Source organism: Pteropus vampyrus, unplaced genomic scaffold (genome assembly GCF_000151845.1).
Source record: "Pteropus vampyrus isolate Shadow unplaced genomic scaffold, Pvam_2.0 Scaffold116, whole genome shotgun sequence".
Lineage (NCBI taxonomy): Eukaryota > Metazoa > Chordata > Mammalia > Chiroptera > Pteropodidae > Pteropus > Pteropus vampyrus.
In genome coordinates, this window is record NW_011888897.1 from 3,931,783 (window position 1) to 3,959,112 (window position 27,330).

Consider the following 27,330-nt stretch of genomic DNA (forward strand, 5'->3'; position numbering starts at 1 on the left):
ACATATTTTTTCTGGTTTTCTAGTTTTTTAGTGTGGGAAAGTAATTACTGTAACCATTAATCCTTCACAAACAGAAACAGAAATCCCATTTCAAATTGATAACTTTTAACATGTTGCAACTTATGGAGTGTCAGAAATGAGACAAAAAGAAAAACCTATCTGATTTTAAGATCGGTTTGAATATGAAATATAATTATTCTTTTTTATTCCTTCCCTACCCATCTCCCCTTCCTCCCAAAGGGGTAGAGGATTCTACTGGAGATTTTTCCCTTAAGTAAATAAAACTTGCAAATAAAATTGCTTTCCATATAATTTGTTGTATTTAGAGGTATATTCAGTATTTAAGTAGCAGAAACTATAGTGTTTCAGATATCTTTTTTTTTTCAAAGTAGATGAAATTACAACACCTCTAGGTGCCTGTTTCACTAATTGAATTAAAAAATTCCTAGAATTTCACTTTGGCCCTGCTATCATTCAACATAATCAGAACAAAGCTATTTATACTCTTCTATGCCTCAGTCACTTAATTATAATATCAAGCCACTTTAATGCAGATTGTAAAATTATGCATATAGTAAAAGCGAATTTTTCCTGTGGCAGGACAATAGAGATATTGCTTTAAATGAAGCGCACTAAAAAGAGTCACCTTTGGATCTCCAATTGACTTACAAAACCTAGTCACATTAGGAAAAGATAAACTATGAATACTCAATTGTTAATATCCAGAAGAATTCTCTAAGTTGACCTAACTATATCTACATTTCTATGAACACATAGTTCTTTTATCTCATCCCCCTCTTTAAGAGTAACACAACTCTTAAATACTAACAAGACCAAATGCCAGTACAACTATCCATTGTGGCAAAATTTTTCAGCCATTTTTCACATTAAAAGTTGGAAAATGGTTTTATTCACTTCTGTTTATCCCTTCAATTAATCTTCCTTATAAAAATGCATATGTATGAAACACTTTCTCTGACTGGGTGCCACAGAAACCCATAGCTGGCAGTTACAGTAATCCCCTTTTCTCTGTGGGTTCTCTTTCCTTGGTTTCAGTTATTCATGGTCAACGGTGGTCTGAAAATATTAAGTGGAATATTCCAGAAATAAACAATTAATTAGTTTTAAATTGCATGCCATTCTGAGTAGGATGATGAAATCTCACACCATCCCAATGGGTCCTGCCCGGGAGTCCATCATCCATGCTGTATACTTTCCCCACCAGTTAGTCACTTAGTAGCCATCCAGGTATCAGATGGACTGTCTCACTATCACAGTACTTGCGTTGAAATAACCCTTATTTTACTTAATAATGGCCCTAAAGTTCAAGAGTAGTTTAAACTTTATCATAGGTATGGATATGAAAAAACATATTTATATATAATAGGGGGGGGGGTTGGTACCACCCATAGTTTCAGGCATCCATTGGAGGTCTTGGAACACATATCCCCTGCAGATAAGGGGGGACTACTGTAGTTTGACCTCACATATCCCCTGCAGATAAGGGGGGACTACTGTAGTTTGTTGAACATGTATATGCCTATTGGAGGATTTCCATAGTGCAAACCTACATGAGAATGTGCTTTCATCTTTTCATTTAGGAGACTTAATCAGAAGCAACCATAATGTCCTGATCTAGGTTTAAAAAATAACAAACTTTAAACACTGTTTCCCTGGTGAAGAGATCCTGGCTACCAAACAAATAGACTTCAAAGAGACCTCCCAACTTTCCCTAAACCACAGACAAATATTTGCTATGACTGTTGTACTAGGTAGCATTGGGCTACTTTGTCCTTCATTCATAGGAGACCTTGAAGATAGGTATTAATCACCCCATGAAAAGTTTCCCCAGTAGAGATTAATCTTATTTACCTCTTCCCATTAAGTTCCAATCTGACATTTAAGTATTAGTTGCAAGAGATGATTAGGGGAGAGAACTGAATGCTGAATTAGAAGGAAAGATTTGCAGAAATAAAAGCCAGTAACCCACTTAAAAAGTAAAAAATAGATATTGCTTTTGCTACTTTGACTTACATTTAGTAAATTACAATCAGCTCATCTGAAAGACTGGTAGCCTAGTTTATAGGAATCACAAAGACAGAAAACAGTGCATACTATAAAATTAGTTAATATTTCCTTCTGTTCCAGAGTAGAGGTTATATAGAGAGGGCTGGAAGTACAAAATTTTTTAGGATGCGTAAGCCATTGGGCTTACAGAGCAAGAAAGCTCACAATAGAAATTCTGACCTCCAAGAAGAAACAAATTAAACTTTATTTCAGTTTCTAAAAGTGTTTTTTTCTTATACTTTAAATGAGAAAAAGACATTTCCAACTTGGATAGGTTGCAAGCTTGGCTAATATAAATTCTAATTGTATCTCTTATCATCAGTGCCATTTTTTATCCTAAATGATGACCAGGCTGTGAATAAGTAAGACAAAATCCCAGGTCTATGTGATATTAAGCTTTTTAATATAGGAATTATTCTCATTTATTTACTATATTGTTTATTAATTCCATCATTACTTATTGAGGAAATACTTTGTATCAGGCATTGTGGTAGATACTCTGGATGTAAAACTGAATAAGAAAATTAATAATGTATTAATAAATTAATGTATAGATTTCAATTGTCCCCTAATTCTTGAAAATTAAGCCCTGACAGAAGTGGTGTTAAAAATCAGAAGAGAACATACACCACTTAACCCAAATTTCTCAATGCAGGAAGTTCCATTAGAATAGCTGATATCCATCCATTCTCTACTAGATCCCACACCTTCAGCAGGCAGCATGTTTTATTTCATGATGGTCATAATTATCAAAAAGTTTCTCTGTGTTAAGCTAGGATCTGTCCTCTGCAACTTCTAATACTAGTCTTGGACCTATAAAAAAATAAGTCTCTCTTTAAAAATTTTTTTACAGTTTTTTAGAAATAAAATTTATTGAGGTGACATTGGTTAATAAATTATATAGGTTTCAAGTGTACATACAATCCAATAACATATCATCTGTATATTGCATTGTGTGTTCACCACCCAAGTCAAATCTCCTTCTGTCACGATATGTTTGATCCACTTTACCCTTACCTCCTCCCACCCGCCTTACCCTCTGGTAACCACTAAATTGTTGTCTGTGTTTATGAATTTCTGTTTGTTCGTTTGTCTTGTTCATTAGTTGCTTTCAGTTTTATATTCCACATATGAGTGAAATCATATGGTTCTCTACTTTTTCTGTCTGACTTATTTCACTTAGCCTGATAATCTCAAGATTGTCAAAAATGGCAGTATTTCATGTTTTCTTATGGCTGAGTAATATTCCATTGTATGTATGTACCACATGTTCTTTATTTAATCATCTATCAAAGGGCACTTCAGTTATTTCCATGTCTTGGCCACTGTGAATAATGCTGCAATGAACATAGTGGTGCATACATTTTTATGGATAAATGTTTTCAAATTTTGGGGGTAGATACCTAGAAGAGGTTTGGTTGGGTCATATGGTAATTCTGTTCTTAGTTTTTTGAGGAATCTCCGTACTGTTTTACATAGTGGCTGTACCAATTTACATTCCCAACAGCAGTGTATGAGGGTTCTTTTCCCCCCATAATCTCTCCAACACTTGTTATTACTTGTCTCGTTGATAATAGCTATTCTAATAGGTGTGAGGTGGTATCTCATTATTTTATTTTCAATAAAAAAGGCCTTCAAATATTTAAAGGCAGCCATCAACTTTCATTCTCCAGGTAAAATATCTACAGTGTCTCATTTCACATAGTTTCTAGACCATTTACCTCTCTGGCTGAATAGCAAATGACATCTGCTTTTTTTTTTTTCTTTTTCTTTTAATTTATATGCACAAGCTACTGATGACAATATTTTCCAAGTATTTTATCCTCTAAGATATCAAACAAACTCTAACCTCTATTTCTGAACAAACCTTTTCCCGATTTTATTTTATGTATTTTAAGGTTTTTCTGTAACGTAAGGGATATACAGATTTTAAAAGACGTATAGTATTTTCAGTACAGCAGTTTGGAAAGGAATAGATTGATGAGTGGAGACGGGAATGAGAGGGAAAAAGTAGTTCTCTATGATATTATCATTTATGTAGCCTCTTGAGGACTCATCTCCAATCGTGGTAGAACAGGGAGGGGAGATTGCAGTTCCAATGTTATTATTTTGCGAGGTAGGGAAGAGAATGAAAGAGTTACTTTTACATCTGAATAGAATATTATCTGCATATTTCCATAACATCTGCCATTGTAGTATTTAGTTCATAAGAAAATAATATTTTGGTTATATGCCAACTAAACTGACAGGCAAACTGACAGGAATGGCTGAGGAAACAAAGGGGTGGGGTGTGGGAGAGGTGGCAGCAGTCTAAATATTTGGTAGCTACGTGTAAAACAGAAATCAGTTTTCCCTGTCTCCCTATGCAATGAAGTGATGAAGCTGACTGGCTGGAAACTGACCAGCAGATTAAAATGGCCTTTGAGGATGACAGTACCAGGGGCCAGCTCCATAGGTAATATATCCTTCTAGTTATACTCACAGTACCTGCTGGACCATCTAGAAGTAGCTAAATGCTTAATCAAGTGGGCTTTTAAAGAAGAGCCAGGCAGGAACAAAAATAATATATTACTGAACTCCTGGCCATGAATTTCCATGTGTGCCTGGTGTAAGTTCATGGTACACAGGTGCTTGTGAGTTCTGATTACATTATTCCAAATTGATAATTTTTAAAAATATGTTATAATTCCCTAACTAACCTGAATAGGACCTCAAGAGAGACTTTTTCAAGCATATTATTTTAAAAGACCATTAATCTTAACAACAAACCTGTCATACAAAATCACAAAGAGCATCTAATCTTAGGAAAAGAATAAATCAAGTCCAAATACAGAATTCAGACCAGTAGCAAGAACTGCTCACTCACTAAAAGTTCACTACAGAGCAATCTCTTACTAGAATCACTTGGAAATTCCTCCCCGAGCGTCAAATACCAACAAGGTGTAGGTGGATACATTCTTTTTAAGTTTTGATAAGAAATTTTACTTTAAGCTCATACTTGTGTCTTACCATAACATTGTCATCTAAAAATATCTTTTAAAATCTTAGTTCCTTATCTTGTACTTTACATTCATAGGATAGTTTAAAAAGAATCTGTAGAGTCACAATAGATATGTAGAACTAAACATGGAACAAAGAGACATGAATTGTCCTTTATATATCTGATTTGTTCATTTTTCTCTAAATCTAACTCCTTCCAGTCTATTTTTGCCCCTCTATAAAGATTACTGGGCTACTGCTTTAATAAAAAGTATATAATTCTTTATATTAATTTTATCAACTATTAAATGACCAAGACTGATGTTCTTTTCTGACTATCTGTCCAAAAGCACTGGGCAAAACTGTAGACCTTTGATACTCGTGGAAACATTAACAGTTAACCAATGTGAGCACAGGAAGTCCCAAATTCACAAACGATTTGTGTTCTGCAAATTTATTTGTAAGTCAGTTGCTTGGGCTTTAGAATGCATTTTATGTCTACTTTTGTTTAGTACTGTATCCCCAGAGCCTGAGATAGCTAGACACATTGTGGATACTCAAATATTTGCTGAATGGCTGGATAAACAGGCCCAAAAGTTTACTTCGCTAATAATGTAATTAAATTATTTTATTACTAATTAGCATCATGTAGGACTTAGCTATTTATAAAACCCATTTCTATATGCCTTATCTTATTATTTCTCACATTGATTAAATTCACCTAATTCACCTAAATTAAAGAGAGAGCCATTTAAGCTACTTGAGAGGTTTGAGTGTTAGATGAAGGAGCTTGAACTGGACCGGTGACAGTGGAGGTGGGAACGAACTTGGAGAACCACCAGAACCTGGTGATGGACTAGTCGTGGGGCTCCAACTCCGATATTATGCTACTACATTGCATCTAGTAATATTAAAAACTATAGACAAAGTATCATCTGTTAATGTCAAATAGAGACTCAGAAAGTAGAGGCTCATTTCTTTTTTCCCTGCTTCTCCTTTCTTTGTCAATTAAGTTACTTCCTATGGTCAGTAGTTACAAAGAAGGACCACTCATCCTGCAAGAAATGATATTTCTCCAGAGAGCTTACACCAAAATTGAGGGCTTGTGCCTACCCAGCAGGAAGACTGACATGACTAGCTGAGCAGTGCCCAACCCATGACCTTTGCTATTGGAGTAGGTGGGGTGTAAAGGATTTTCTTCAGTCATTTACTCACTCTGTGATATAATCTGTGTTTTCAGAGTAGATAAGACATCAGAGACAAACCTCCGAATCTGTACATGAGTCCTCTCCATAACATCTCTCGCTGGGGATCGTTCAGCCTTTGCTAAAACATTTCACAGACTCAAGGAGCTCATTTGGTCTTTTGGATACATCCAGTTTTCGAGAGTTTTTCTTTGGTCATACTCTTGCCTCCTGAAAGCATCGGAGTCCATTTAATCCCTCTTCAAACATCTGAAGAATGTTAGCAATGCCTGAACATCCATAAATCCTCTCTCATAGGCAACATATCCCAAGTTAATTGTTCATTATATAATGAGGTTTCTAATTGATCGCACCAATTCCGCTCAGCTTTGTCTAAATAGGAATACCTTGACCTGAACCTAATATTCTAGCTATGCTTTGACTAATAACCCATAACAGAAGGGTTATTCTCTCCTTCGTTTGGAACATTATTCTTCTATTAATGTAGGCTAAGATTGCATTAGCTTTTTTGGCAGTCATGATATATTGTTTACTTGCATTGAAATTACAGTCAACTGAAACCCTCAGGTCTTTCACATGAACGGCTTGATAAGTGGTGGTAGTACAGCCGATTTTTGAAAAGAGGAATTTATGTTTAACGCTATTAAATTTCATCTCACAAGTTTCGCTCATAAATCTTTCATACTGCTCCCTGAGTTATCTTTCTTAAACAGTTATGATTATGTTATCCCTTCCCAGAAGAACTGTTGATGGATCTCTGCTACCTACAGGATCAAGTCCAAAATACTTAGCTCACTAGACCTTGCATAATCTGACCTGAGCCTCCAGAGTGAGACTCTTTCCCCCAGCCCTCTCTTTTCCCCACTCCCCACCATGCCGCACTCTCCAGCCATTCTGAGAGCTGACTTCCCTTACGCACGTGCACTTTTCCATGGAATTCCCTCCCTCTACCTTTCAATTATTATTCATCCTTTAAGAGACAGTGATTTAAAAGTCCCAATCACACTGTGAACTCGATGGCAAGAATATACTGCAATAAAGTTCAGTTAACGGCAAAGAGACATAGCTTACAAGTTTTCGTTTTTTTTACGTTTTTGTGGTTTGTTTTGTCAAAGAAAATAATAATATTTAAACCTCTTTCTTCAAAGCTAGTTTCTCCTCCAAACTCTATAAATGCAGTGAAGTTAGATTTGGCTTACTTGAAAGAGCAGTTCTTACTTAGGGAGAGGGAGTAACAAGCTTGGCAGTTTATCCAAGTGAGCCAAATAGCTGCACGAGTTTGTCCAGAGGAGGTGTCACGAGACAATTGTTTTTCAGAATCACGAAATAACAACCTTTGCACCCAACATCGCATTGTGAAAAGAAGGCCAGCTGGAAACATTGCAGAAGCAGAAGCATGAGGCCCTCTATCCAATAATACTGATGAAAAATAAATAAAATCCCCAAGTTAACCTTTACATGCACTTTCCACTGTTTTCCAAGAGGTGGTGATAGATTTATACCTTTCCATCTAAACAGGAACCCTTTGTGTCAAGCCTTTGCAGATTAGGAATAGAGCCTGTGGTTTGGATTTGCAAAGGGACTGAACCTATGACATTCTGCTTATTGAGAAATTATACCGATCAACTGTCTGTCTTAAGACCTGTCATCCTAAACGGCTAATTTATGAGACAGTTAGCAAGTCATCTTTCAAAAAGACTGTTTAGTGTATCTGCATACCAGATACTCTGTCAAAAAATGCTTTAAACCACACAAAGCAATAAACACTTATTATCAATAATATTAACAAATGATGCCTCAGAGTTCATCTCTTTGATAAATAGCTATTTAATATGCCAGGCTGCATGTTAGATATAAAGGTAGTGTTTCTTAAAGTGTGGTCTGGACTACCTTAAAGAGCTCACAAAAATACGTGATAAATGTTATAACAGAGGCGAACATGGGCTATGGTGCACTTGTGTGATACACATGAGTAGTGCGCCCAACCCAGAATTCTGAGAAGAGGTGAAGTTCAAGCAAAGTCCTTAAGAATAAGTAGGAATGATCTATCCATCAAACCATCTATCCATAAAGTATTTGAGTGACAGCTTAGCTGTGTGAATGACAGATAGGACTGAAGGAGGAAAGCAGAAGAGTAGGAGGAAAAGGAAGTCATTCAGAGAATAAGAAGAAACATGGCGCCTTGGAGCAATACACATAGTTCAATAGATACAGCTGGAGGCTAAGATGTAAGACGGCATGATGAGAGATAAGACCAAGTGGCATTCAGAAAGAGCCTAGCAAGCCACTTCAAAGAATGCGGACTATGGTTACAAGCGAACTAGGGAGTCATGAAGGAGTTTTAAGAAGGGAAGCGACTTTTTGGATTTTAAAAAGATCCTTCAGAGTGTGGCATAGAGGATAGATTGGGAAGCAAGCAGGACAGACTAGAGAGAACATTCAGGAGACTAGTGCAATATGTATTATAGATGACAAATAATGGTGGTTCGTAACAGGATAGCAGCTATAGGAATAGAGAAGTATATCTACTCAAGAGAGACTCCAGTAGCATAATGGGATAGGATCTGGTGAGTGATTGAAGCTGGCTGAGGAAAGAAAAGAACTGAGAATGGATCTCAGCTTTTTGCCTTGATGGGCCTTCCTGGGCTAGACAGTGATGCCATTTCTCAATGAGGTATGAGGCAAGCGCTTTAGCTGAGAGCGAGCAATGCATGCAAGGAGAGGCCTTAGGGAGAGGAGAGATTCTTTGAAAGAGTCACCGAAGGAATTAAAGAGAGCTGAAGAAAAAAGAATTTCCAGGGAAGTTTGAGACTGGAAAACAAATTCGTAGACACATCTCTCAGTACAAGTGTGTTATTACTTTTCCCATTAGAGTTCAGCTGTCTAGCTGTGGGAGCAAGAAGGTAAACAGTAAGATTGATCTAGAATTGGGATGTGATGCAAAGATACAAGGGGGCAGTAGAGTTGAGAGAACTGATAAAAGATTCCAGAGAAAAATTCATAGGGGCAGGCTATCATATCCATTTTGGCAGACAAATAAATATTTGGGGGCCAGAGAAGAGATAAAAGAAGTGATCTAATGTGACATAACTAGGTAAGTGCTTGAAGGCAATGAATGAAAATTAGAAAGAAAAATGGCCAGAAGTAACAAATAGGAACTGATAGAACACACGAGAAGGAAGGGAGTTGCAGAGTTGGGGAGCAGGACTTGACAATCATCTTAATTTTGTTTTTTGTTTTTTGCAAACTATACCTCCTCACTATACCCCTCCCACAGGAAGTACCCACCAGTGGGCTTACTTTCTTCTGAACTTTGATCATCATCAGAGAGAGAGAGACAGAGCTGTTGTTACGAAAGGGTGAGTGTTGCATTCCTTTGTGTGTGCTGAGACAGGAAACAAGGATAAGGATCCCTGACAGTCAGGTGTCTGGTTCTTCTAAGAGGTCTTGGTTTGACGTGTCCTCCATTGACCTTCGCTTTTTATTTGAAGGTGGAGTGGGGTCAGAGGTTCTTTATTAGAACATAGAATGTGAGAGAAATGTAGACATCAATTACAAAAGGAATTGATGGAAAACAACAAAGACCTCAGAAGAGTCAGATTGGCTGAACTAACTAGAAACAATAACTCTTAATGGAGATTACAGTATAAAAGAGTGACTACATTTTCTCTTCAATTTTAAAACGAAGAACTAACTAGAAACAATAACTCTTAATGGAGATTACAGTGTAAAAGAGTGACTACATTTTCTCTTCAATTTTAAAACGAAGAAGGCTTTTTCAGTAGCAGCCCAAAGATGCAGTGTTAGCACAAATAAACACGATGTCATGCAGAAAGCATTTGAATATTTTCCATAATTTTCGTTTGTTTGTTTTAGGAACTGTGATTATAAAGTAACATCAGCAAACATAGCTGACACCTGTAAAGATTTCTGCTCCTCTGTCAGTTGCAGGAAGGTTAGGAAGAAAAGAGAAATATGACAGAGAGAGGGTTGGTGTTTTGTTTTTGCTTGTTCGTTAACAAGACAAACCATCCAGGAAAAGAGTGTGTTTCTTAGAGCTAAAGTGAGATGTGTGCAAAATGCCCAGCACAGTAACTGCACATTCTACTGTGATCTTCAAATGTTGGTTTTCTCTTCTCTCGTTAACAGAACAATTAAACATTAATACAGTAAGTATTAATTAAAACATGACTAAGAGATGTCCTGAAATTGTGAAAATGTAAACACTTACTTAAATGGGATTAACTGTATAGCTCTCATGCCTTAGGTAGATACTCCCCATCTTATCCTGCAAATCAAATTTCATATGGTGCCATATTTTAATTTCATTTCCAATACTGTGATGGCACTGGGGCCTTCCGGGAAAAAAAAAAATGCTCCGATAGCTGGAATTCTGAAACTAAAAAGGATAAAAAGATGAATGAGTCAAAATGAAATAAATACAAGGCCCTTCAAACCTGAAAGTCCCTAAAATCAACATGTCTCTTTCAGCATGGTATTTTCAGACATCTTTCTTCTGGCTTGTTCCCTGTCTCTTTTCCATCCTCATTCATTGTCCAATCAGGACTTTCCCTCCCCCCTATTTGTTTTGGTTCATCTTTTGAAAACCTAAAGTTGCAGCTCTCATGCCTTCCTTCTCACTCATCGTTTTAGAATTTGCACCCACTGTTCTGACTGTGGTAAATCAATGTAATCTGCTTCATGCTGTCACTTAATTAAACAGTCGTTGGACCTACGGATTGGTGAGACTGGATTTCCTATAAGCCTTGGCAGCTGCAAAAGTGTTTTTGATAAGGGTTTGTTCCTGCCTTGGGCTCAGTTCTCGGACTGTCCCCTTTTCTATCCACACCCACTCCCTTGATGATCTCATCCAGTTTCACAGCTTTAAATATCATCTCCAAACTGATGACTCCCAAATTTATATATTTAGTTCACATCTCTCCTCTGAACCCTAAACTCACAGATCCAACTATTCAGTATCTCCACTTGGATGTCTCATAGGCAACTCATACTTAATGTGTTCAACACTGAGCTCCGGGTGCCGCTTTCTAAATCTGCTCCCCTTATAGAGTTTTCTCCATCTCGGCTCTTCTATTCTTCCAGGCACTCAGGCTAAAAACATCCTTACTACTCTCTTTCTCTCACACTCGACATCCAACCTTTCAGCACATGCTATTGGATCATTCCGTAAAATAGATCCAGAATGCAACTACTTTTCACCGTTTCCACTGCTACGCTCTGTCCATGCACCATTAAATCTAGCCCGAATTATTTCAATAGCATTCTAGCTGGTCCCCCTCCTTCCGACTTTGGTCTTTTCTTGACACACAAGCCAGAGCAATCCTATTCAAAATAAATTGATCATATCATCCCTCTGCTTAAAACCTCAATGGCTTTCAGTATCATTCACAGTAAAAATCAATGACATTATAATAATAACTTATGGTCTAAATTGGAACCCCTTTGAGAGTGAAGGGGGCGCTAAAATAACTAACAGGCTTTAACTGATCTAAGTGTAAATTTGGGTCATCCTGGGTACCTACTTACAAGGACCCACATTTTTTCCCACACCTCCCCATTATCCCTGACCTCTGACGTCATCTACTATACAGCATCTCAATCCCTGTGCTCAGCACCAGCCTCCTCGCTTTCCTGATGGCACCAGGCAGACTTCCTCAGGGCTTTTACTCTTTCCCTAGATATTCCCACCGCTTATATGGGAGTGACATAGAATGCATGGCAGTGCAGAGGATGGAGAGATTATATTCACCAAGTTTTCTGATTACTTAGTGAAGACACATCTGCTCTCCCTCAGGTCATTATTCAAAAGTCTCAATGAGGCTTTTCCTGGGAGCTCTGTCTAAACATATTTTTAAAAACCCTTCCCATTTCCTAGCCCCCTTCCCTGCTTTATTATTATTTTTTCCTTAACACTTATCACTTATCACTTATCACTAGCTAACATTCTGTATATTTTACCGTGCTTAGCACCTTAGATTTAGAACGTAAATCTAAGCTCATAAGCAGGAACGTTTGGCTTTTTCTTTCTGTATCCCCAACTCCTGAAAAAGTGGCTGGCACGTAGGAGACACTTTTTACAAATTTGTAGGAAGAATGAATGAATCATTACTACTTTGAAAGGATCGGTACTTAGTAGATGTATAACATCTAACACAGTTAATTGATAATATTATTTTATAGTTATTTTCATATAATTCAATTCAACAAATGCATTTTAGATATTTATGCCTTGCAGGAATGTGTGCTAGGTGCAGAGGTTGAGGGGCGAGGAGCCACAAAGCATATACGATGATAGAAGGGCCAAAGTTCCTCAAGAAGCAAATCCAGTAGGAGTATAAGAGATAGGAGATATGATGTATAGTTATATGTGAGTGACACAGAGTCCAGAGTACGGAGAGATTATACTCACCAAGTTTTTTGATTACTTGGTGAAGACACTTCCGATTATTGATCAGAAATAATAACTTCCATATTCTCTGGCATGATTTATTTTCCTCATTTTCCAGAGTCCCCAACCCCCAATACCCCCATTACGATCTGTGGGGTTCTCCATTCCTTGGGAGGAAGCTGCCTCATATGCCCAGATATACCTGACCTCCAGGTGCCTGCTCCTCATTGTCCAGCCTTAATTTTTCATTGCTAATCATTCATTACTAACTTGGCATTTACAATCTGATGTATCAATATTTCCAGAATATTTTGGCCAAACATTGGCAAAGTTAAACTATCAAATGGAACAAATACAAAACAAATAGATGGCAAACAGATTTTTTTTTAAGTAGATAGAAAAGAAGGTATTTTTGAAGGAAAAAATGCACCTTTTGAAATCAATAAATCAAAGTTTATTGATTTACTCTTTGGGTTCTAATTTTTATGTTGCTTCGATAAGTAATTTTAATTGATAACCGCCCTGTGGGTTTTCTTTAAACTAAAGGCATTTTTCGAAAATGTGTTGTTATAAATCTCTAGCCCCATCCCTACAAGAAGGGCGTAGCCCCACGGTGTGGATAATTGAAGCACTCTAAACAAATCTATACATTTTATTTTCAAGTAAGTTCAACAAAATTGTAGCAGAGAATATGCTTCAAAGCAAAACATTAATACATTGGGTAACTTAGAAAACTTACTTAAAGTAGTTAGATAAAAAGTACTCCCCTCCCCCAAAACAAAAAGAACTGCCATATTCATTCCCATATTGCTCATTTTAAGTGATCTTGGATAATATTAAGTGCAAACAATCTTTACTTGTTATAGAAAATTTTCCTAATGTAAAAAATTATCAACTTTTTGTGCAAAGTTCATGCAACCAGATTACGAATTATCAGTTACACAGTCATTTGTATACAATACATAATTACCACAAAAATTTAGTTTTAATTTAGGGTTTTGTTTTTTAGTGGTGTTTTGTTTTTGTTTTTTTGACATTTTGGAGTATATTAAGCTTAATCACATAAATAATTTCAATGCAGACTAATAATCCCAGCTCTGTCTAAACATTTTTAGACAGGAAAAGCCTCATTGAGACTTTTGAATAATGACCTGAGGGAAAGCTAGCTCATTACTTATTTGACTCTCATCAAGTTATTTTGACTAAGGCTCAGTTTCTTTGTCTGTAAAATGGGGTTAATGCTGGTACCCAACTAATAGGGTTCTTGTGAGAATAAGGGATGCAGTGCATGCACTTTCCGGAGTTCCTGGCACATGGGAAGACTTCAATAGATATTAGCTGCCACCATGACTCCTGACTGTTGCTGCTGCAGAAATAGCCACACGCAGATTTCAATGATTAAAGAAACAAGTAGCTAACCAGAGGATAATGCTTAAAAAGCAGTCTTACTCGTGTATTGCTTTGTTTTATCTTTTAAGTTTAAAAATCCTCAATAGTGCATAGCACATTATCATTGTAAATACCTGTAAAAACTTGATTAAGTAATTTATCATTTTCTGCACACTTGTGTCATATTGACTTGATCAATGAGGTATTGCAACATAATCCTTCCAATGGCCTAAAGAGACAAACAAATACTCAAATTTTGAAAGGTATATATATTATCTGTACAACATATTGAGGGAATTAATCATGCACTAGCTTATATTATTTGATAAGTTAGACCATAAATGACCACATTTAATCTTTCGCCCTGTAGATTGTAAAGAGTGCCAAGGAAAGCAATACATATAGTTTTTGTATTTTTCACACTGCCTGGCATGACACAAAGGAAGTTTAACCTAGTACAGTGGAAAATAGCACTAGGCTAGAAGTCAGGAAATACAGATTTCAGCTGAGTAATTGTAGACAAGTCACTTAAATCCCTTTAGGCTTCAGATTACTCATCGGTCATGTGCTTTTCCATCAATGACATTTTTTTTTTCAAATGCTCTCATTCTAAGAAACACTAGCAAGAAAAATTTTTAAAAACAAATGTTTGTCATAAATACACAATTTAATTTCCCATATCTGCAGATTGAAAGGAATGAGACCCTTATTTACAGATTTTGTTCACTCTTGAAAATGTGCCTGAAACTCAGAGTTCCTGTCATTGTCCATTCCATTAAATACAAATCCTTCGATCTTTTTAAGACAGCAAGCTCTTCTCTGCCACCATTCCCCATCCCTTACCCAGTTTTATTTTCTCCTTAGTACTTACTATCATACTCTGACATACTGTATATTTTAATTTATCTGTTTTCTATCTCCCCTTTCCCTCCACTAGAACCTAAATTTCATGGAGACAGGAATTTTTATCTCTTTGGTTCACTGCTATATCCCCAGTGTCTGGAACAGGATCAGACACATAGTAACTCAAAAATTATTTGATGAATAAATGGATGAATAACCATTATTTAACATCCTTCATTAATTGTCTTTCCCCAACCACAGCTTATCCCATATTATTACCAACTCAGCTTCTCCATGTTAACCAAGATTTCTGAATCTTTTCCCTACCCAAGACTTCTATTCATTCCTCCCTCTCTGTCATTTAAGGATATTCTCCTACCCTACCCGTGCCTGTCATATCATTCATTTGTTCATTCATTCGGATACAGATTCATTAATTGACTACTGTGATCCAAGCAATGTGCCAAACACTGGGGATACAGAGGTGAATAATCCTTCCTCGCTTTAACACTCCTTGCTTAGTGCTTTATTTGAGACCCAGCCTCTCTCAATACTTGGCTTCTCTATGCTGCTCCTCCTTTTGAATGTTATATATTCAAAACGCCCTGGAAGAAAAAAAAAATCTGTGCAGTTTGATTGGTTGCTATCCAATTCCAAATCGAGTTCTTCTAAGAATGAGTTAATAGAGCAGGGAGTAAACCATGCACACTTCTAAGGAGATGCTAACCACATCATTTTAGAGTTGCTTTGGGTTCACTAAAAACAATGCTTTTTCCTAAATAGTAATAATTGAAATTTCAGTTCCATGAGGCTTGACTGTGTGTGACCTAAAATGGCTTGCTACATCTCCCCATTTCCCTCTATTTTCTGTACCCAGAGGTGATCTGAGGTGCTTCTCTGCATCCTGAAAAAGCCTAATTAACCTATCATCTTTAGTTTTAAGGTTATTATCTTTTGCTCCAAATAAATAGGAGATTAAGTCTCCAGTTGACAGAAAGCCTTGATGTCTAACTGTGCCAAGCACCAGTCCTGTCTTTACCTTTGAAAAAAATTATGGAGGTATATTTGAAAATTAAGAATTGCATTTATTTAAAGTGTACAATTTGATCATCTGATCATACAGATACACTGTGAAATCACCACACTCAAGCTAATTAACATACCCATCACCTCACATGGCTGTCACTTTTTGCATGTGTGTGGTGAGAACTCTAAGATGTACCCTCTTAGCAAGTTTTAGTATCCTGTTCACAGTAGTCACACTGCTGTACATTAGATCTCCAGAACTTACTCATCTTGCATATCTGAAACTTTGTACGCCTTAAACAATATCATCCCCATCTGTGCTTTTACTAGGATTTTGAGAACGCTTCACACCTCCACCCCAGCATTTCCAAAGTTGTGTTCTAGGGGTCTCTGGAGTTCTGAGAGATAGCAACCAGAGTTCTACAAAAAGAGGTTTCCAAAGACAAATAAATTTGAGAATGTCGTATCCTATATTTCCCACTTGGAGAAACAGGACACATATTGAGACTACTTATGTACATTTATAAATGTTTAATTTTGTTACACCCAGTCAGTATTTCCCAACCTGGTTTGGCCATGGAATCTTTTATTCTGAGAACACCATTGACATCTCAGAGGACATTCCTGCTCAGGAGAAAGCCGTTTGGCAAACTATTTTTTACCTTCATGTTATAGCCAAACGAAAATGGCTGTGAGAGTGAGCTGAGAGAGAGATGCACACCTCTCTCTGCTGGCAATTCTCTGGGGGAGTCAATAACAGAGAGAGAACGTAGTTTTATAGAACAAGTACTAGACTTAAGGTCAGAAGATCAGTGAGTTAGTCCTAGCTCTGTCATATAACTAATTGTATGTTTTTAGGCAAATCACTTTACCTCTGAGCCTCAATCTACTCTCCTGCAAAAGAGACTCTTTGTAGGACACCCTATTCCTTTCTTTGAAACTGCTGGCCACTTTAGGAAATTTCTTTGTAGCAGACTTAACTTCGATTTAAAAAGTGTTCTTCTAGGTGGAGTTTTAGGCCTGTAATTTTAAAGTCCTCTTTCAGATGACTGGTGCCTTCAACTCTGAAGCTGTAGGTATCTGATTCCCTAGACATGAAGCTTCAGGCTCTCTAAAGCCTTAAAAGCCCTAAGAATTATGTTAGAATGAATGATGGAAACAAATTAAATCTGGGATATATGTATATTAGCCTGAGTAGTAAGATAATACCTAGCAAAGTCCTAAGAAGTCTTATAGAGAATGGAAGAAGATACAAGTCTATAATATTACAAATACGCAATAAATGAAATTTGAGAGTGTTTGTTTGACATTAATTGGCTTATTTTTCTGATCGCTTAGTTTCCAAAGATGAAGATGGATGATATAGAGGTGTACTGCAAAACTAATTCATAACTCAGAACTAATTTGTGTTCCAAAGCAACATAGGAGAGGTAGGTAATAATCATTTCCAGGGAGGATTGCTCTCATCCTTACCTTTGCAGAAGATTTTCTTCTACTCTCTAACTCAGGAGGGAAAGATTCATTCCCAAACCTATCCTCTAAAGGGAAGAAATGCCACGGTGGTTTAATGTACAATTGCAAATACTGCTCTGGAGGGAACTAGGTGGCACTTGATGTTTTTCTTGCCATTGAAATATAAGTCTGCTGAAATAACAGCTACAATGAAAATTTTTGAAACTGGATAGAAAGGGTGACTATACGTTGCAATAACTATCTAACAAATTTTAGTCTCTATCTGCTTGAAATTTGTTGTAAGCGTTGATGACAGTAAGTCGTTTGGGTTTAAAGAAGACAAGGTTTTGTTTCCATCATAGGTTAACTAACTCTTACCTTAGTTATCTCTAAGTAATTGCTGGGCCATTGTAACACATTCAGCGAGTTATTTGCTAAGCAATCAGGCCTGCCATCTGGTTACTGAAACTTTATTTTTGCTGCTTCATAGATACACATGGCCCAGTAGCACTGAGATGTAGGGAGCTGATATGAGCCTGTGGATCGATTCCAAAGCAATTTGAGAGTTCAAGCCATTCATTTGTTTGCAACACAAAGTGTTCTCCACATAAGAAAACAATGAGTCTAACCTATCTGTCTCTTTCCTGTCCTGGTATCTTTAAAATGTCCATCACGACAGGGTGCATACAGGTTTACAGTATTAAGCCAACTTTAGGGACCACAAAGAAGAATGGAAAACAGTCTGTGTGCTGTCTGTGCCACATCGTTTGGTTCTGGTGCCAGTAGCGCTATTCCTGGTCTGCAGAGTGCACACAGAAGAAGTAGCAGGATCATATGGCAAAAGTCCACATATATCTATATGTAGTAGGGGGCCCCTGGCCAGCACCCTTCCTCACCAAACCAAAGGTAGAATTAGTGGCACTGAGTACAGTGCCTGACATGTAGTAGGGGCTCAGTAAGTGTTTACTAAACACTATCATCTGAAAAGTCTATAAATAGTAATATAAAATTTATATTATAAATGAATGCTAGAAGAGTGCTTATCTTAGTTTCTGTAGCCACTGTGCCACATGCATTAGATATGAGCCTAACAACTAGTCTAAGCGTTCTGAACCTTAGTACTATTGACATTTTGGGCTAATAATTCTTTGTTGGGGATGGGAAGGGTGCTGTCTTATGCACTGTGAGGGAGGGTTAGCAGCATCCTTAGCTCCCACTCACTAGAAGCCAGTAGTGTCCCTCCCCCCAACAAAATTGCCTCCGGACATTGCTCAATCTCCTCTGGGAGGGGGGATGGAAGCAAAATCACTGCTAGTTTAGAATCATTTATTTAGTCTGTGTGTTCATGACATGTCTTCTCTTTTCTCTGAATCATTATTTCTTGATCTACATTTTAAAGGTATTTTATTCTCTTAATCTGCTTTCACCCAATTTTCTCTGAATATTTTCATATATCTGACAGTACATCTAGGTACATCCATATAAGTTAAAAAGACCTGTTTCCCCCTTAGAGGAGGGGAAATATGAAACAATTCCACACAGAAATTGGACTAGTAGCTAAGGAGGCTGTTTTGCATAATAAAATTGAGATGGTCTTGGGCCCGGGATAGATTCAAGACCCTACACTGGTTGATGTGTACAAAAACAAAACAAAACAAACAAAACTTTTTAATCTTTAAAGAAAGTACCTTCATTGGTTTGCTATGCATTCTTGCAATCCTAACAATGAAATGTCACTGTTATACAAAGTATCCTTCTGACAGATTGTTTTCTCCCTTGGGTTTATTTTTATTTACTTCCTATTTATGTTAACAGTTTCAGGAAGATATCAGCATGGGCTCCAGGAACAGGCTGTCTCAGTAACTCTTGCCCCTTCAGAAGCACAGTAAGTAGTCCCGATAACTAATGAAATCATTAGCCTTTCAAACCTCTAAGATAAAGTGATAATGTTGAAAAAATGAAAATCTTAGAAGTCTGACTTAAAACCAGCCAGTGGGCAACCTGCTTGAAAATGACTCCACATCCATGTCTAAGGGCGAGGAATAATTTATGACAAATAAAGCTCATGAAAAATTCTAATTTCATTCATGTTGCTACAAGTATACCTTCATGCTTTAAAAAAAATGTGGGCTGGTAACATTTTTCTACCTTACTTACAGTGTAGAGTTAAACGTGTGCCCTTACCTCTCCTCCAGTGCATGGAACAGGATCGGAGTATCTAGACGTGCAAATAGCTCCCTTCTTGATAACATCATCTTCAAGGCCAAAAGTAGCTGAGCAGTTAGTTGCAAAGTACTTGTAAGGCTTCCATGTCTTCCCAAAGTCCTGGGACCGGTCCAGCACCATGGCTGCCGGCCTGGGGGACTTGAACACCATAATTAGATGAGTGAAGTAGAATTCAGCTTCCAGGTCTAACTGGATCTTTTCTCTGTGTACATCCTCAGCAGACTGCCACCACGTGCGAGGAAACCTGAAGGACGAGTCTGCCATGGCAGCTGGCAGGTGAGCCAGGTGAGGCTGAGCAGCATTGCATTTATCACATTTAGGCTGCCGACAAGTCAGATCAGTGTTTTCACTGTAGAAGCAGTACAGTTCAGTGGTGTTCTGACCACAGGTGGTGTCTGCCCAGAGTCTTCTCCCTAAAGCCAAATTTCCCATTTGAGGGTTACAGGCTTTTTCACAGCGGGAACTCGCTCCAGCTACTCCACTCAGTCCTGGGGAAGGGAAAGCATATGTTATTCAAGACATACCCATCTGGTAAGCTCTTCTGTCCACCTAGTCCACCTTCAACAGTCGACTTATCCCCCAAAGGGCTTGAGACTTTCAGTAAAGAGGAAATTCTACCAAATTTGAGCTGAATAATATTCTGGGTTTACACTGCATGTGTGTATGCTAGTGTATGAGTGTGCATATGTGTGTGCACACATTTCATGTTCAGATGCAAAATTCACATGAAAGAAAATGAAATCACTTCCGGCAAAGGGCAAAAGGAAGGAAAATGGTAACACTGGGGTTAAGATAATGGGCCTAAACCTTTTCTATTGCTTTGCTTTCTAAATGTTCTCTATATTTGAAATATACGTTTTTGTTTTTGTTTTTGTTTTGGATGTCATAATACCAAAGCACAATGTTTTTGAGATCACCCAACTTAGTCTTTCAAATATAATTTGAGTTATTAGCATTATGTAACATATTTATAAGAATGTATTAAGAAGGAAATGTAGAATTTACTATATTTTAAAGCAAAATATGAAGGGACAAATTCCCTAGGAAAAGCAAAATGAGGTATTCAATAAATGTATGATGGGATCTCATTTAGGGAGGCAAAGCTAGAGACCATTGGAGCTGAGATGTACAACATTTATTTTTAGTATTAAGTAAATGTAACTAAGAAAAAATCTTCTAAACTGCCACATGGCAGAAAAGCTTATTTGACATGCTCTTTGCCTCTTGAGTGCTTCTACCTATGACAGGTTATATAGTAGCTACCTGTTTGCTTAACAAGAGAATGTTTACAGTCTGGCTGCCACTAACAGCACCTTTAAACATAATCTGTGAACTAACACACCTCTTAAAGAAACATGTGCTTCCAGCCAAACAAAGGTCCAGCCAACAGACCTTAATGTTTCAAAATTACTTAAAATGATAAACATTATCCACTTATTAACATCCTGACTACATATTGTAATCCTTTAATTTGGATTTCTTGGATACCTTAAGCAAAATCATCTATTTTAAAAGTTAAAACAGATAGGGAAAGAAAAGGAAGTCAAACCCCAAATTCTAGCTAATTGAATGTTTCTGCTTCTTGAGAGGGAGCACCTCTGAACTGTGATCACTGTACTGTTGGAGAAGCCAAATGACAGCTTAGACTAAAACAGAGACATTTCATACACTGTTGATCATCAGCTCCACACAGCCTTTGCAACCAAAAGAGATTCCTTAGGCATATGTTCCTTAGGCAAATGTCGCATTCAAGTATGCATTATGCCTGGACTCTATTTGCCACTGTTCTGATTAGTTGGCGCAACAATTGCTTGTGGCCAGGATCACCCAAACACACAATGTGCTATGACTCACCTGTAAAGTATTTCAGGGAAAATCATATACTGCCCGTACAAGTATTTTTGACTTGAAACATTTGGCTTGTGATATTTATTTACAATCTCTTGATTGCTTGCATGTTTTTGCCATAACATGGTTTGAAAAGGGAAAGATTTATTAAAGTTATGGTTGGGGGAGCATGCATAAGTCCACACAGGGGTGCATTAAGTAGGAAGAACTAAAGTAAAATCTTAGACCTTTAACAGCTCACTGGGGAAAGTTCTGAATAATTTCAAATGCCCCTAAACTAATAAGACGTCCAGAAAAGATTGGAGCCAGATAAAGGGTGGGCAAAACACTTGGAGATTCCTAAAGAAGCGATCGCCAAGTATGGCAAAGATGCTTCTGAGTCTGACTGGTTTGGGATGTAGACTCTAAAGCCTGGCTTTTGCCGCATGTCAGCGTCTCTGGGGACAGAGTGGAAGAAGCCGAAGGGAAGGAAGAAGTGATGCTCTCTATCCACGAGTTGGTCTCTCCAGCTCACACTCCTCTTTCTGAAGCAAGCGAGACATTCGAGAGACCGGATGGCCAGAAATTCCCTCTCTTGCCCCCTCACAAACTGAGGTGCCTTACACCTAACTGAAACAAGGTGACTCTCAAGAGTGCGGGAGAGGAGTAGAAGGGGCTCCCGAATTTAGAAAGGGCGAGCTAGGAGCGAGTGGCTAAGGGCAGCCCAGGAAAACCGGGATGGAAGTGGGAGGGAGAGCGCAGCTGACGACGCCTCCGTCGGTAGTCCAGTTACCGAGACAGGGCGCAGACCCGCCTCCGACCTCCCGCGGAGCCTCGGCCAGGGTACCAATTCCCCAGGGGCGGCCAGCCAGCTCTGTGCAACCCAGGTTGATCACCACCTACCGTCTCAGCCCCGGGTCTCACAGCGTTCCGGCCACTGCCCGGGTGAGAGGGCATCACCCCGCCCCAGGTGTCCCTACCTGGCTCCCTAGTCCCCAGCATGAGGTCGAGGACAACGGCAATCGCACTCAACGAGAGACTGGCCCTGGTCCACGCGCGCCCAGGGTCGCTGGGCCACCCCTCCCCATCATTCCTCAGGCCATGAAGTGCCGGGGGATGGCGAGCTTGGTCCTTTGTTCCCTCACAAAGTGGAAAGGCAGTTTTTTACTAGCCAAACCGAACAAGAAACCAAGGTCGCGGTATCTCCGGCAGGGCGCACCCAGGATATCAGGTTATCCAAGGGCATGTGTATCGCAGTTGCAAAAAAAATCAATAGTATTTTAAACTGAGGAGACCGGGGAAAGGAGGCGGAACATGGCCACTCATTTCATCCTCCCGAGCTGAGCTCGGCGCTCCCAGCCCGCACTCCCCTGCACCCTGGAGTCCCTAGGTGGAGAGCAGAAGGAGAGAGGGAAGGGGGGTGGGGGCCAGGCAGAGTCACCACCCACCTGCGGCCACCGCGGAGCAGCCCCAGAACAGCAGCAGCCGCGCGCAGCTCCCCATGGCCGGGAGGAGCCGGGAGGACCCGGGCCGGGCGGGTGCGGGAGGGAGCCGAGCCCTCTCGGTTGTGGGCTGAAGCGCCAACAGTCCTTGGTAGGAACCGGGGCTCTTTATTTCTTCTCCTTCTGGGGCGCCAGGCACCGTCAGTGGGCGCCAGCGGCTGGGAGCCGCGGGCAGGGGTCGCTCGGGGCGGTAGGGTGACCCTCGCGCACCGGCCTGGAGGGGCCCGGGCACCGCGGGGGCGGCGGGAGCCCGGGGACCATAGCCGGCCTGGCCGCGCTGCCTGGGAGAGCGGTCCTGCGGGCTCCTGCGCCGCTAGCCCGGGGCTCGGCGCCTGCAGCAGCTGCTGAACTTTGCGAGACCTTTCACTTCCCGGCCGCCGCCGCCGCCTCCTGGGCGTCCTCCTCGGCTTTTTCCACCTCCTCTGGCTGCTGCGTCTCGGTCCCGTCCTTCTCCATGGGCAGTTCCATGGGATGCATTTTTATTGCACCGACACCGCGGCGCTCCGGTGCCAGCCCTCCTCCCCTCGCACCTCCACCCCTTCCTCCCGCCCGCCCCCCGCGCTCGCTTGACAGCCCGGGCGGTGCAGCCCGCGCGGCCGGATCGCCACCGCCGCCCTGGGAGGGATCCCCTCACCCGCCCGCCGCCCCCGCTGCCCCACTGCCAGCCGGTCCCGCCCGTCGCACTCCTCGCGCGCGCGACCGTCACCTCGGCCCCCAGCTTCCCTCGCCGTCCTCCCGGCGCTTGCCCTGCATCTCCCAGCGTGACCCCCCTGGTGCCCTCCAGCACCCACAGGCCTCCTCGGGGAAACAGTCTCCCACCTTCTCCCGGAACATTCCAGAGAGCAGTTGACTCCCTCTTGATCAGGTCAGGGCATGCCAAGGGGCTTAAAAAACCGCGAAACAGGCTAGCGCCTACTTCCCACATCCCCCAGCAGAATAGTCCTCCCTCTCTCAGCACCCCCGCCACCCTTACTCCGAGAGTCTCACGACCCGGGAAAGGACTCCCCCTCCTCCCCCGCCCCCCCAGCCAACTCAGCCCGGGGTCACGGGTATCCGAGAGTGCACTAATTGCTAAGTGGCGCGGGCTGCTTCTCTGCCGCCTTCGGGGGGCTGGGGGAGGATATATCGGCTAAACAATGAATACTTAACTTTATCCATTGTGATGTAAAAGGTATTCCCTACTTCAAACTCAAGGTGCTAGAAGAAAAGGGTCACAGGATTAGCTAGTGGGCAGGTTAAGAACATCGCTGTCTGAAGACAGGGGCATGACGAAGAGCACGCCCTTGGCCCCTCCAAGCACTCTCACTCTATGGAGTTGTGCTGCGCTGTGAAACAATGCTGCTGGGAAATAGTTACGGGGAATAGTTTAATAGCAACCGTCAGCATCGAACTGTGGATAGACTTGCTCAAGGCTGCTGCTTATGGAAGGAGATTAAATAGCACCTGAGCCTGGGACTTTTGCAAGCTCTATGAAAAAAATAATTCTATGTACATATCCAGGCAAATTGGCAAAATTAAGTAGAAAGCAATTTTTTATTGCAGTGTTCACTTTGTGCCTTTGAATACTTTCCGAAAAATTAACTACTTTACAGGTACCATTCAGTTGTGTGTGTTAGCGATGAGGACAATTCAGAGCTTTGGGGCACATGTAGATATTATTCATCATGACTCATCTGGGGTTAAATAGGAAGTTTATATCTCCAGGAGGAACTGGGGTGAGGTCAGCATCATCCATTTAAGAGACATTAAAATTATTCTTCTAGTCAACACTGAGAAGTGGCAAATGATATGGGACAGAAATTTGTATAACACTCTAGAAAATAAAACCTTTGAGTTTTCAAATGTTGGCAATGTTAGGTCTTTCTTCATATCTTATAGATATGCTCTCAATGGAGTCACTGAAACACCTCTCCAAATTATTCTTTTTACCAGATAAATGATAGGAAATCATTTCCTTAATGGTAAAGCAGTCTTTTAAACTTAGTTTATACAAAATGTTATTATAGTTTTCTTATGTTCTCTATTATTCTTTTTTTCCCCAATTTTTGAAACTTTTAAATTTAGGTTTGGCTTGACTAGACTGGTCTGTGATTTTTTAAAGTTATTTTTATTTTTCAGTTATAGTTGGCATATAGTATTATATTAGTTTCAGGTATACTATGTAGTGCTTAGACTATTCTTTATTATTCTTAACTGAGAACACCTACTAGGTATACAGTAAATTTTTATGTTTTTGACTGAGTTATGTTAAAACTATTGCTATTTACTAAGAACAGAGATTACCAAAAAAAAAAAGTGAAATTAGAATGATTCCCCATATTCTAAACAAATCTGTACCTTTACACCAATACTTTATATATAAAGCACCTCAGAAGAGAAAAGTAATTAGATTTTAATCAATTTCTAATTAATTTTATTTAGTTATGTAGTCTAATTTAGTTCTAAATTCTAATTTAACTTAATTCTACTTTAGTTATGAATTCTATTTTCATTTTGAAGAATCTGTCAAGGAAAAGTTTACCTATATAAGGAATATCTTGCTCAGTGGTGCATATATCATTGCCTATGATTGTTTTTGAAAATTTCAGTAATGGGTTTATAATTTTTTTTTAAATTTTATGAATTAGTAGGAAGCTTAGCAAACCTGTGACATTTCAAAACCAAGCTTCCAGAAGGACATAATTGACAAATTAAATCTAGAATACTCCTGAGAACTTGGAAGAAAGCTAAAAGGGCCTTTAAGAACTAAAATAAATGGAAAAAAGTTGATGTACCAAAAACCTTATTCATGGGAGAGCTCTTTAGGTCTTCACTTAAATAATTCATGAAATGTTAATAAGTTTGGTTAAGCTGTCTCCTTAGGCCACAGCACATTATAATTAGCAAATTAGAATGGAGCGGGATATCTTTGAAACAAGGAATGAGTTGAGGCAACCTGATAATAAGGAAGATGAGAGAACTATAAAAAATAGCTATAAGGACAAAAACCCACAGCAAGCCGAGGCCTTTTAGTGCAGAGGCAAAGCACCAAAAGGCTATAAAGCTGTCACTCTATTATAACTTACTACAATAAGTGAAGTTCCTAATGGGTCATAGGATTTGCACCATCAGAAAGGACATTAGGGATCCTTGAGCACAACTTCTCACCCTGTCAGGAACCTTCTCCACAAAATCTCTGTCCAATGGTCATCTAGTTTCTGTTCTAGAAATCTCAGTAAACGAAAGCCCTTTTCATTTTTGGTACTGTTTTTTTTTTTTTTAACTGTGACATTCCTCTTCTTAAAATTCTACCTATGTTTATAGTTTAGTCATCTGCAGCTAAACAGAATAGGTCCAATTTCTTTCTTTCAAAGATTTTTAAAAATTAAATTTATCAGGGGGACATTGGTTGATAACATTACATAAGTTTCAAGTGTATAATTCTATGATATGTAGTCTGTATATTGCATTGTATACTCACCACCCAAAAGTCTAGTCTCCCTCTGTCACCATATATTTGACCCCCTTGACCCTCTTCATCCTCTCTCACCCTCCTCCTCTCTGGTAAGCAACTTTCTATTTTCTGTGTTTATATGTTTGTTTGTTTTGTTTGCTCATTTGTTGCTTTCTGGTTCATATTCCACATATGAGTGAGATCATACGATTCTTTTTTTTTTCTGTCTGACTTATTTCATTTAGCATGATACTCTCAAGATCCATCCATGTGTCACAAATGACAGTATTTCATCATTTCTTATGGCTGAAGAGTATTCCATTGTATATATATATATATCACATCTTCTTTATCCAGTCATCCATTGGAAGACACTTGTGATGTTTCCATGTCTTGGTTACCATGTATAATACTGTGGGTATACAAAGATTTGAAGTCATGTTTTATTGCTTCTCTTAACTATCTTCTTCTCCAAGTGTTCGTTTAATCACCTACATGGCATGATTTCCAAACCTTTCACCATCTTAATCACCCCTTTTCAGATACACTACAGTTTGTCAATGTTGCTTTTTTACTGTGTGTCTAGAACTCGACTCCAGGTTTGTCTGGATTGGTGTGGAATAAAACAGAACTAGTATTCCCTTAACTTAGGTCTAGGACTTAGTTTTCTATAGCCTAAAAATGCATTAGCGGCTTTGCGATGTTGGCTGATATTATGCTTGAAGCAAACTAAAATCCCCTTTTCATATATCGATGTCTTAAAGAGTCATTAATGAAAGGTAAAATATATTTTGTTTAACCAAAAGGAAAGAGTTCCATTAAAATGCATTGCAGGTAGTAAGCATTCAATAAATATTAATTTACAAGACAAAAATCAACGAAGTCAAATTGTAAAATTCAAAAAGTGGTTAAAATTTTTTAAAAAATTGTTAGTCCTGAATGGGACTAAGTATTTTCTGGAAAAAAAAAAAA

General features: G+C 39.2%; 1 protein-coding gene across 1 annotated transcript in view; it reads right to left on the minus strand.

Moving 5' to 3' along the window:
- Positions 1–23,451, minus strand: part of NTN4 (netrin 4) — a 101,490-nt gene extending 78,039 nt beyond the window's left edge. The window contains exons 1-2 of the mRNA XM_023533935.1: positions 22,872–23,451; positions 19,555–20,084 (exon numbers count right to left, since the gene is read on the minus strand). Of these exons, the coding sequence (XP_023389703.1) occupies positions 19,555–20,084; positions 22,872–22,926 (585 nt within the window). The 5' untranslated portion in view covers positions 22,927–23,451. The remainder of the gene's footprint in view (positions 1–19,554; positions 20,085–22,871) is intronic.
- Between the last annotated feature and the right edge of the window lie 3,879 nt (positions 23,452–27,330).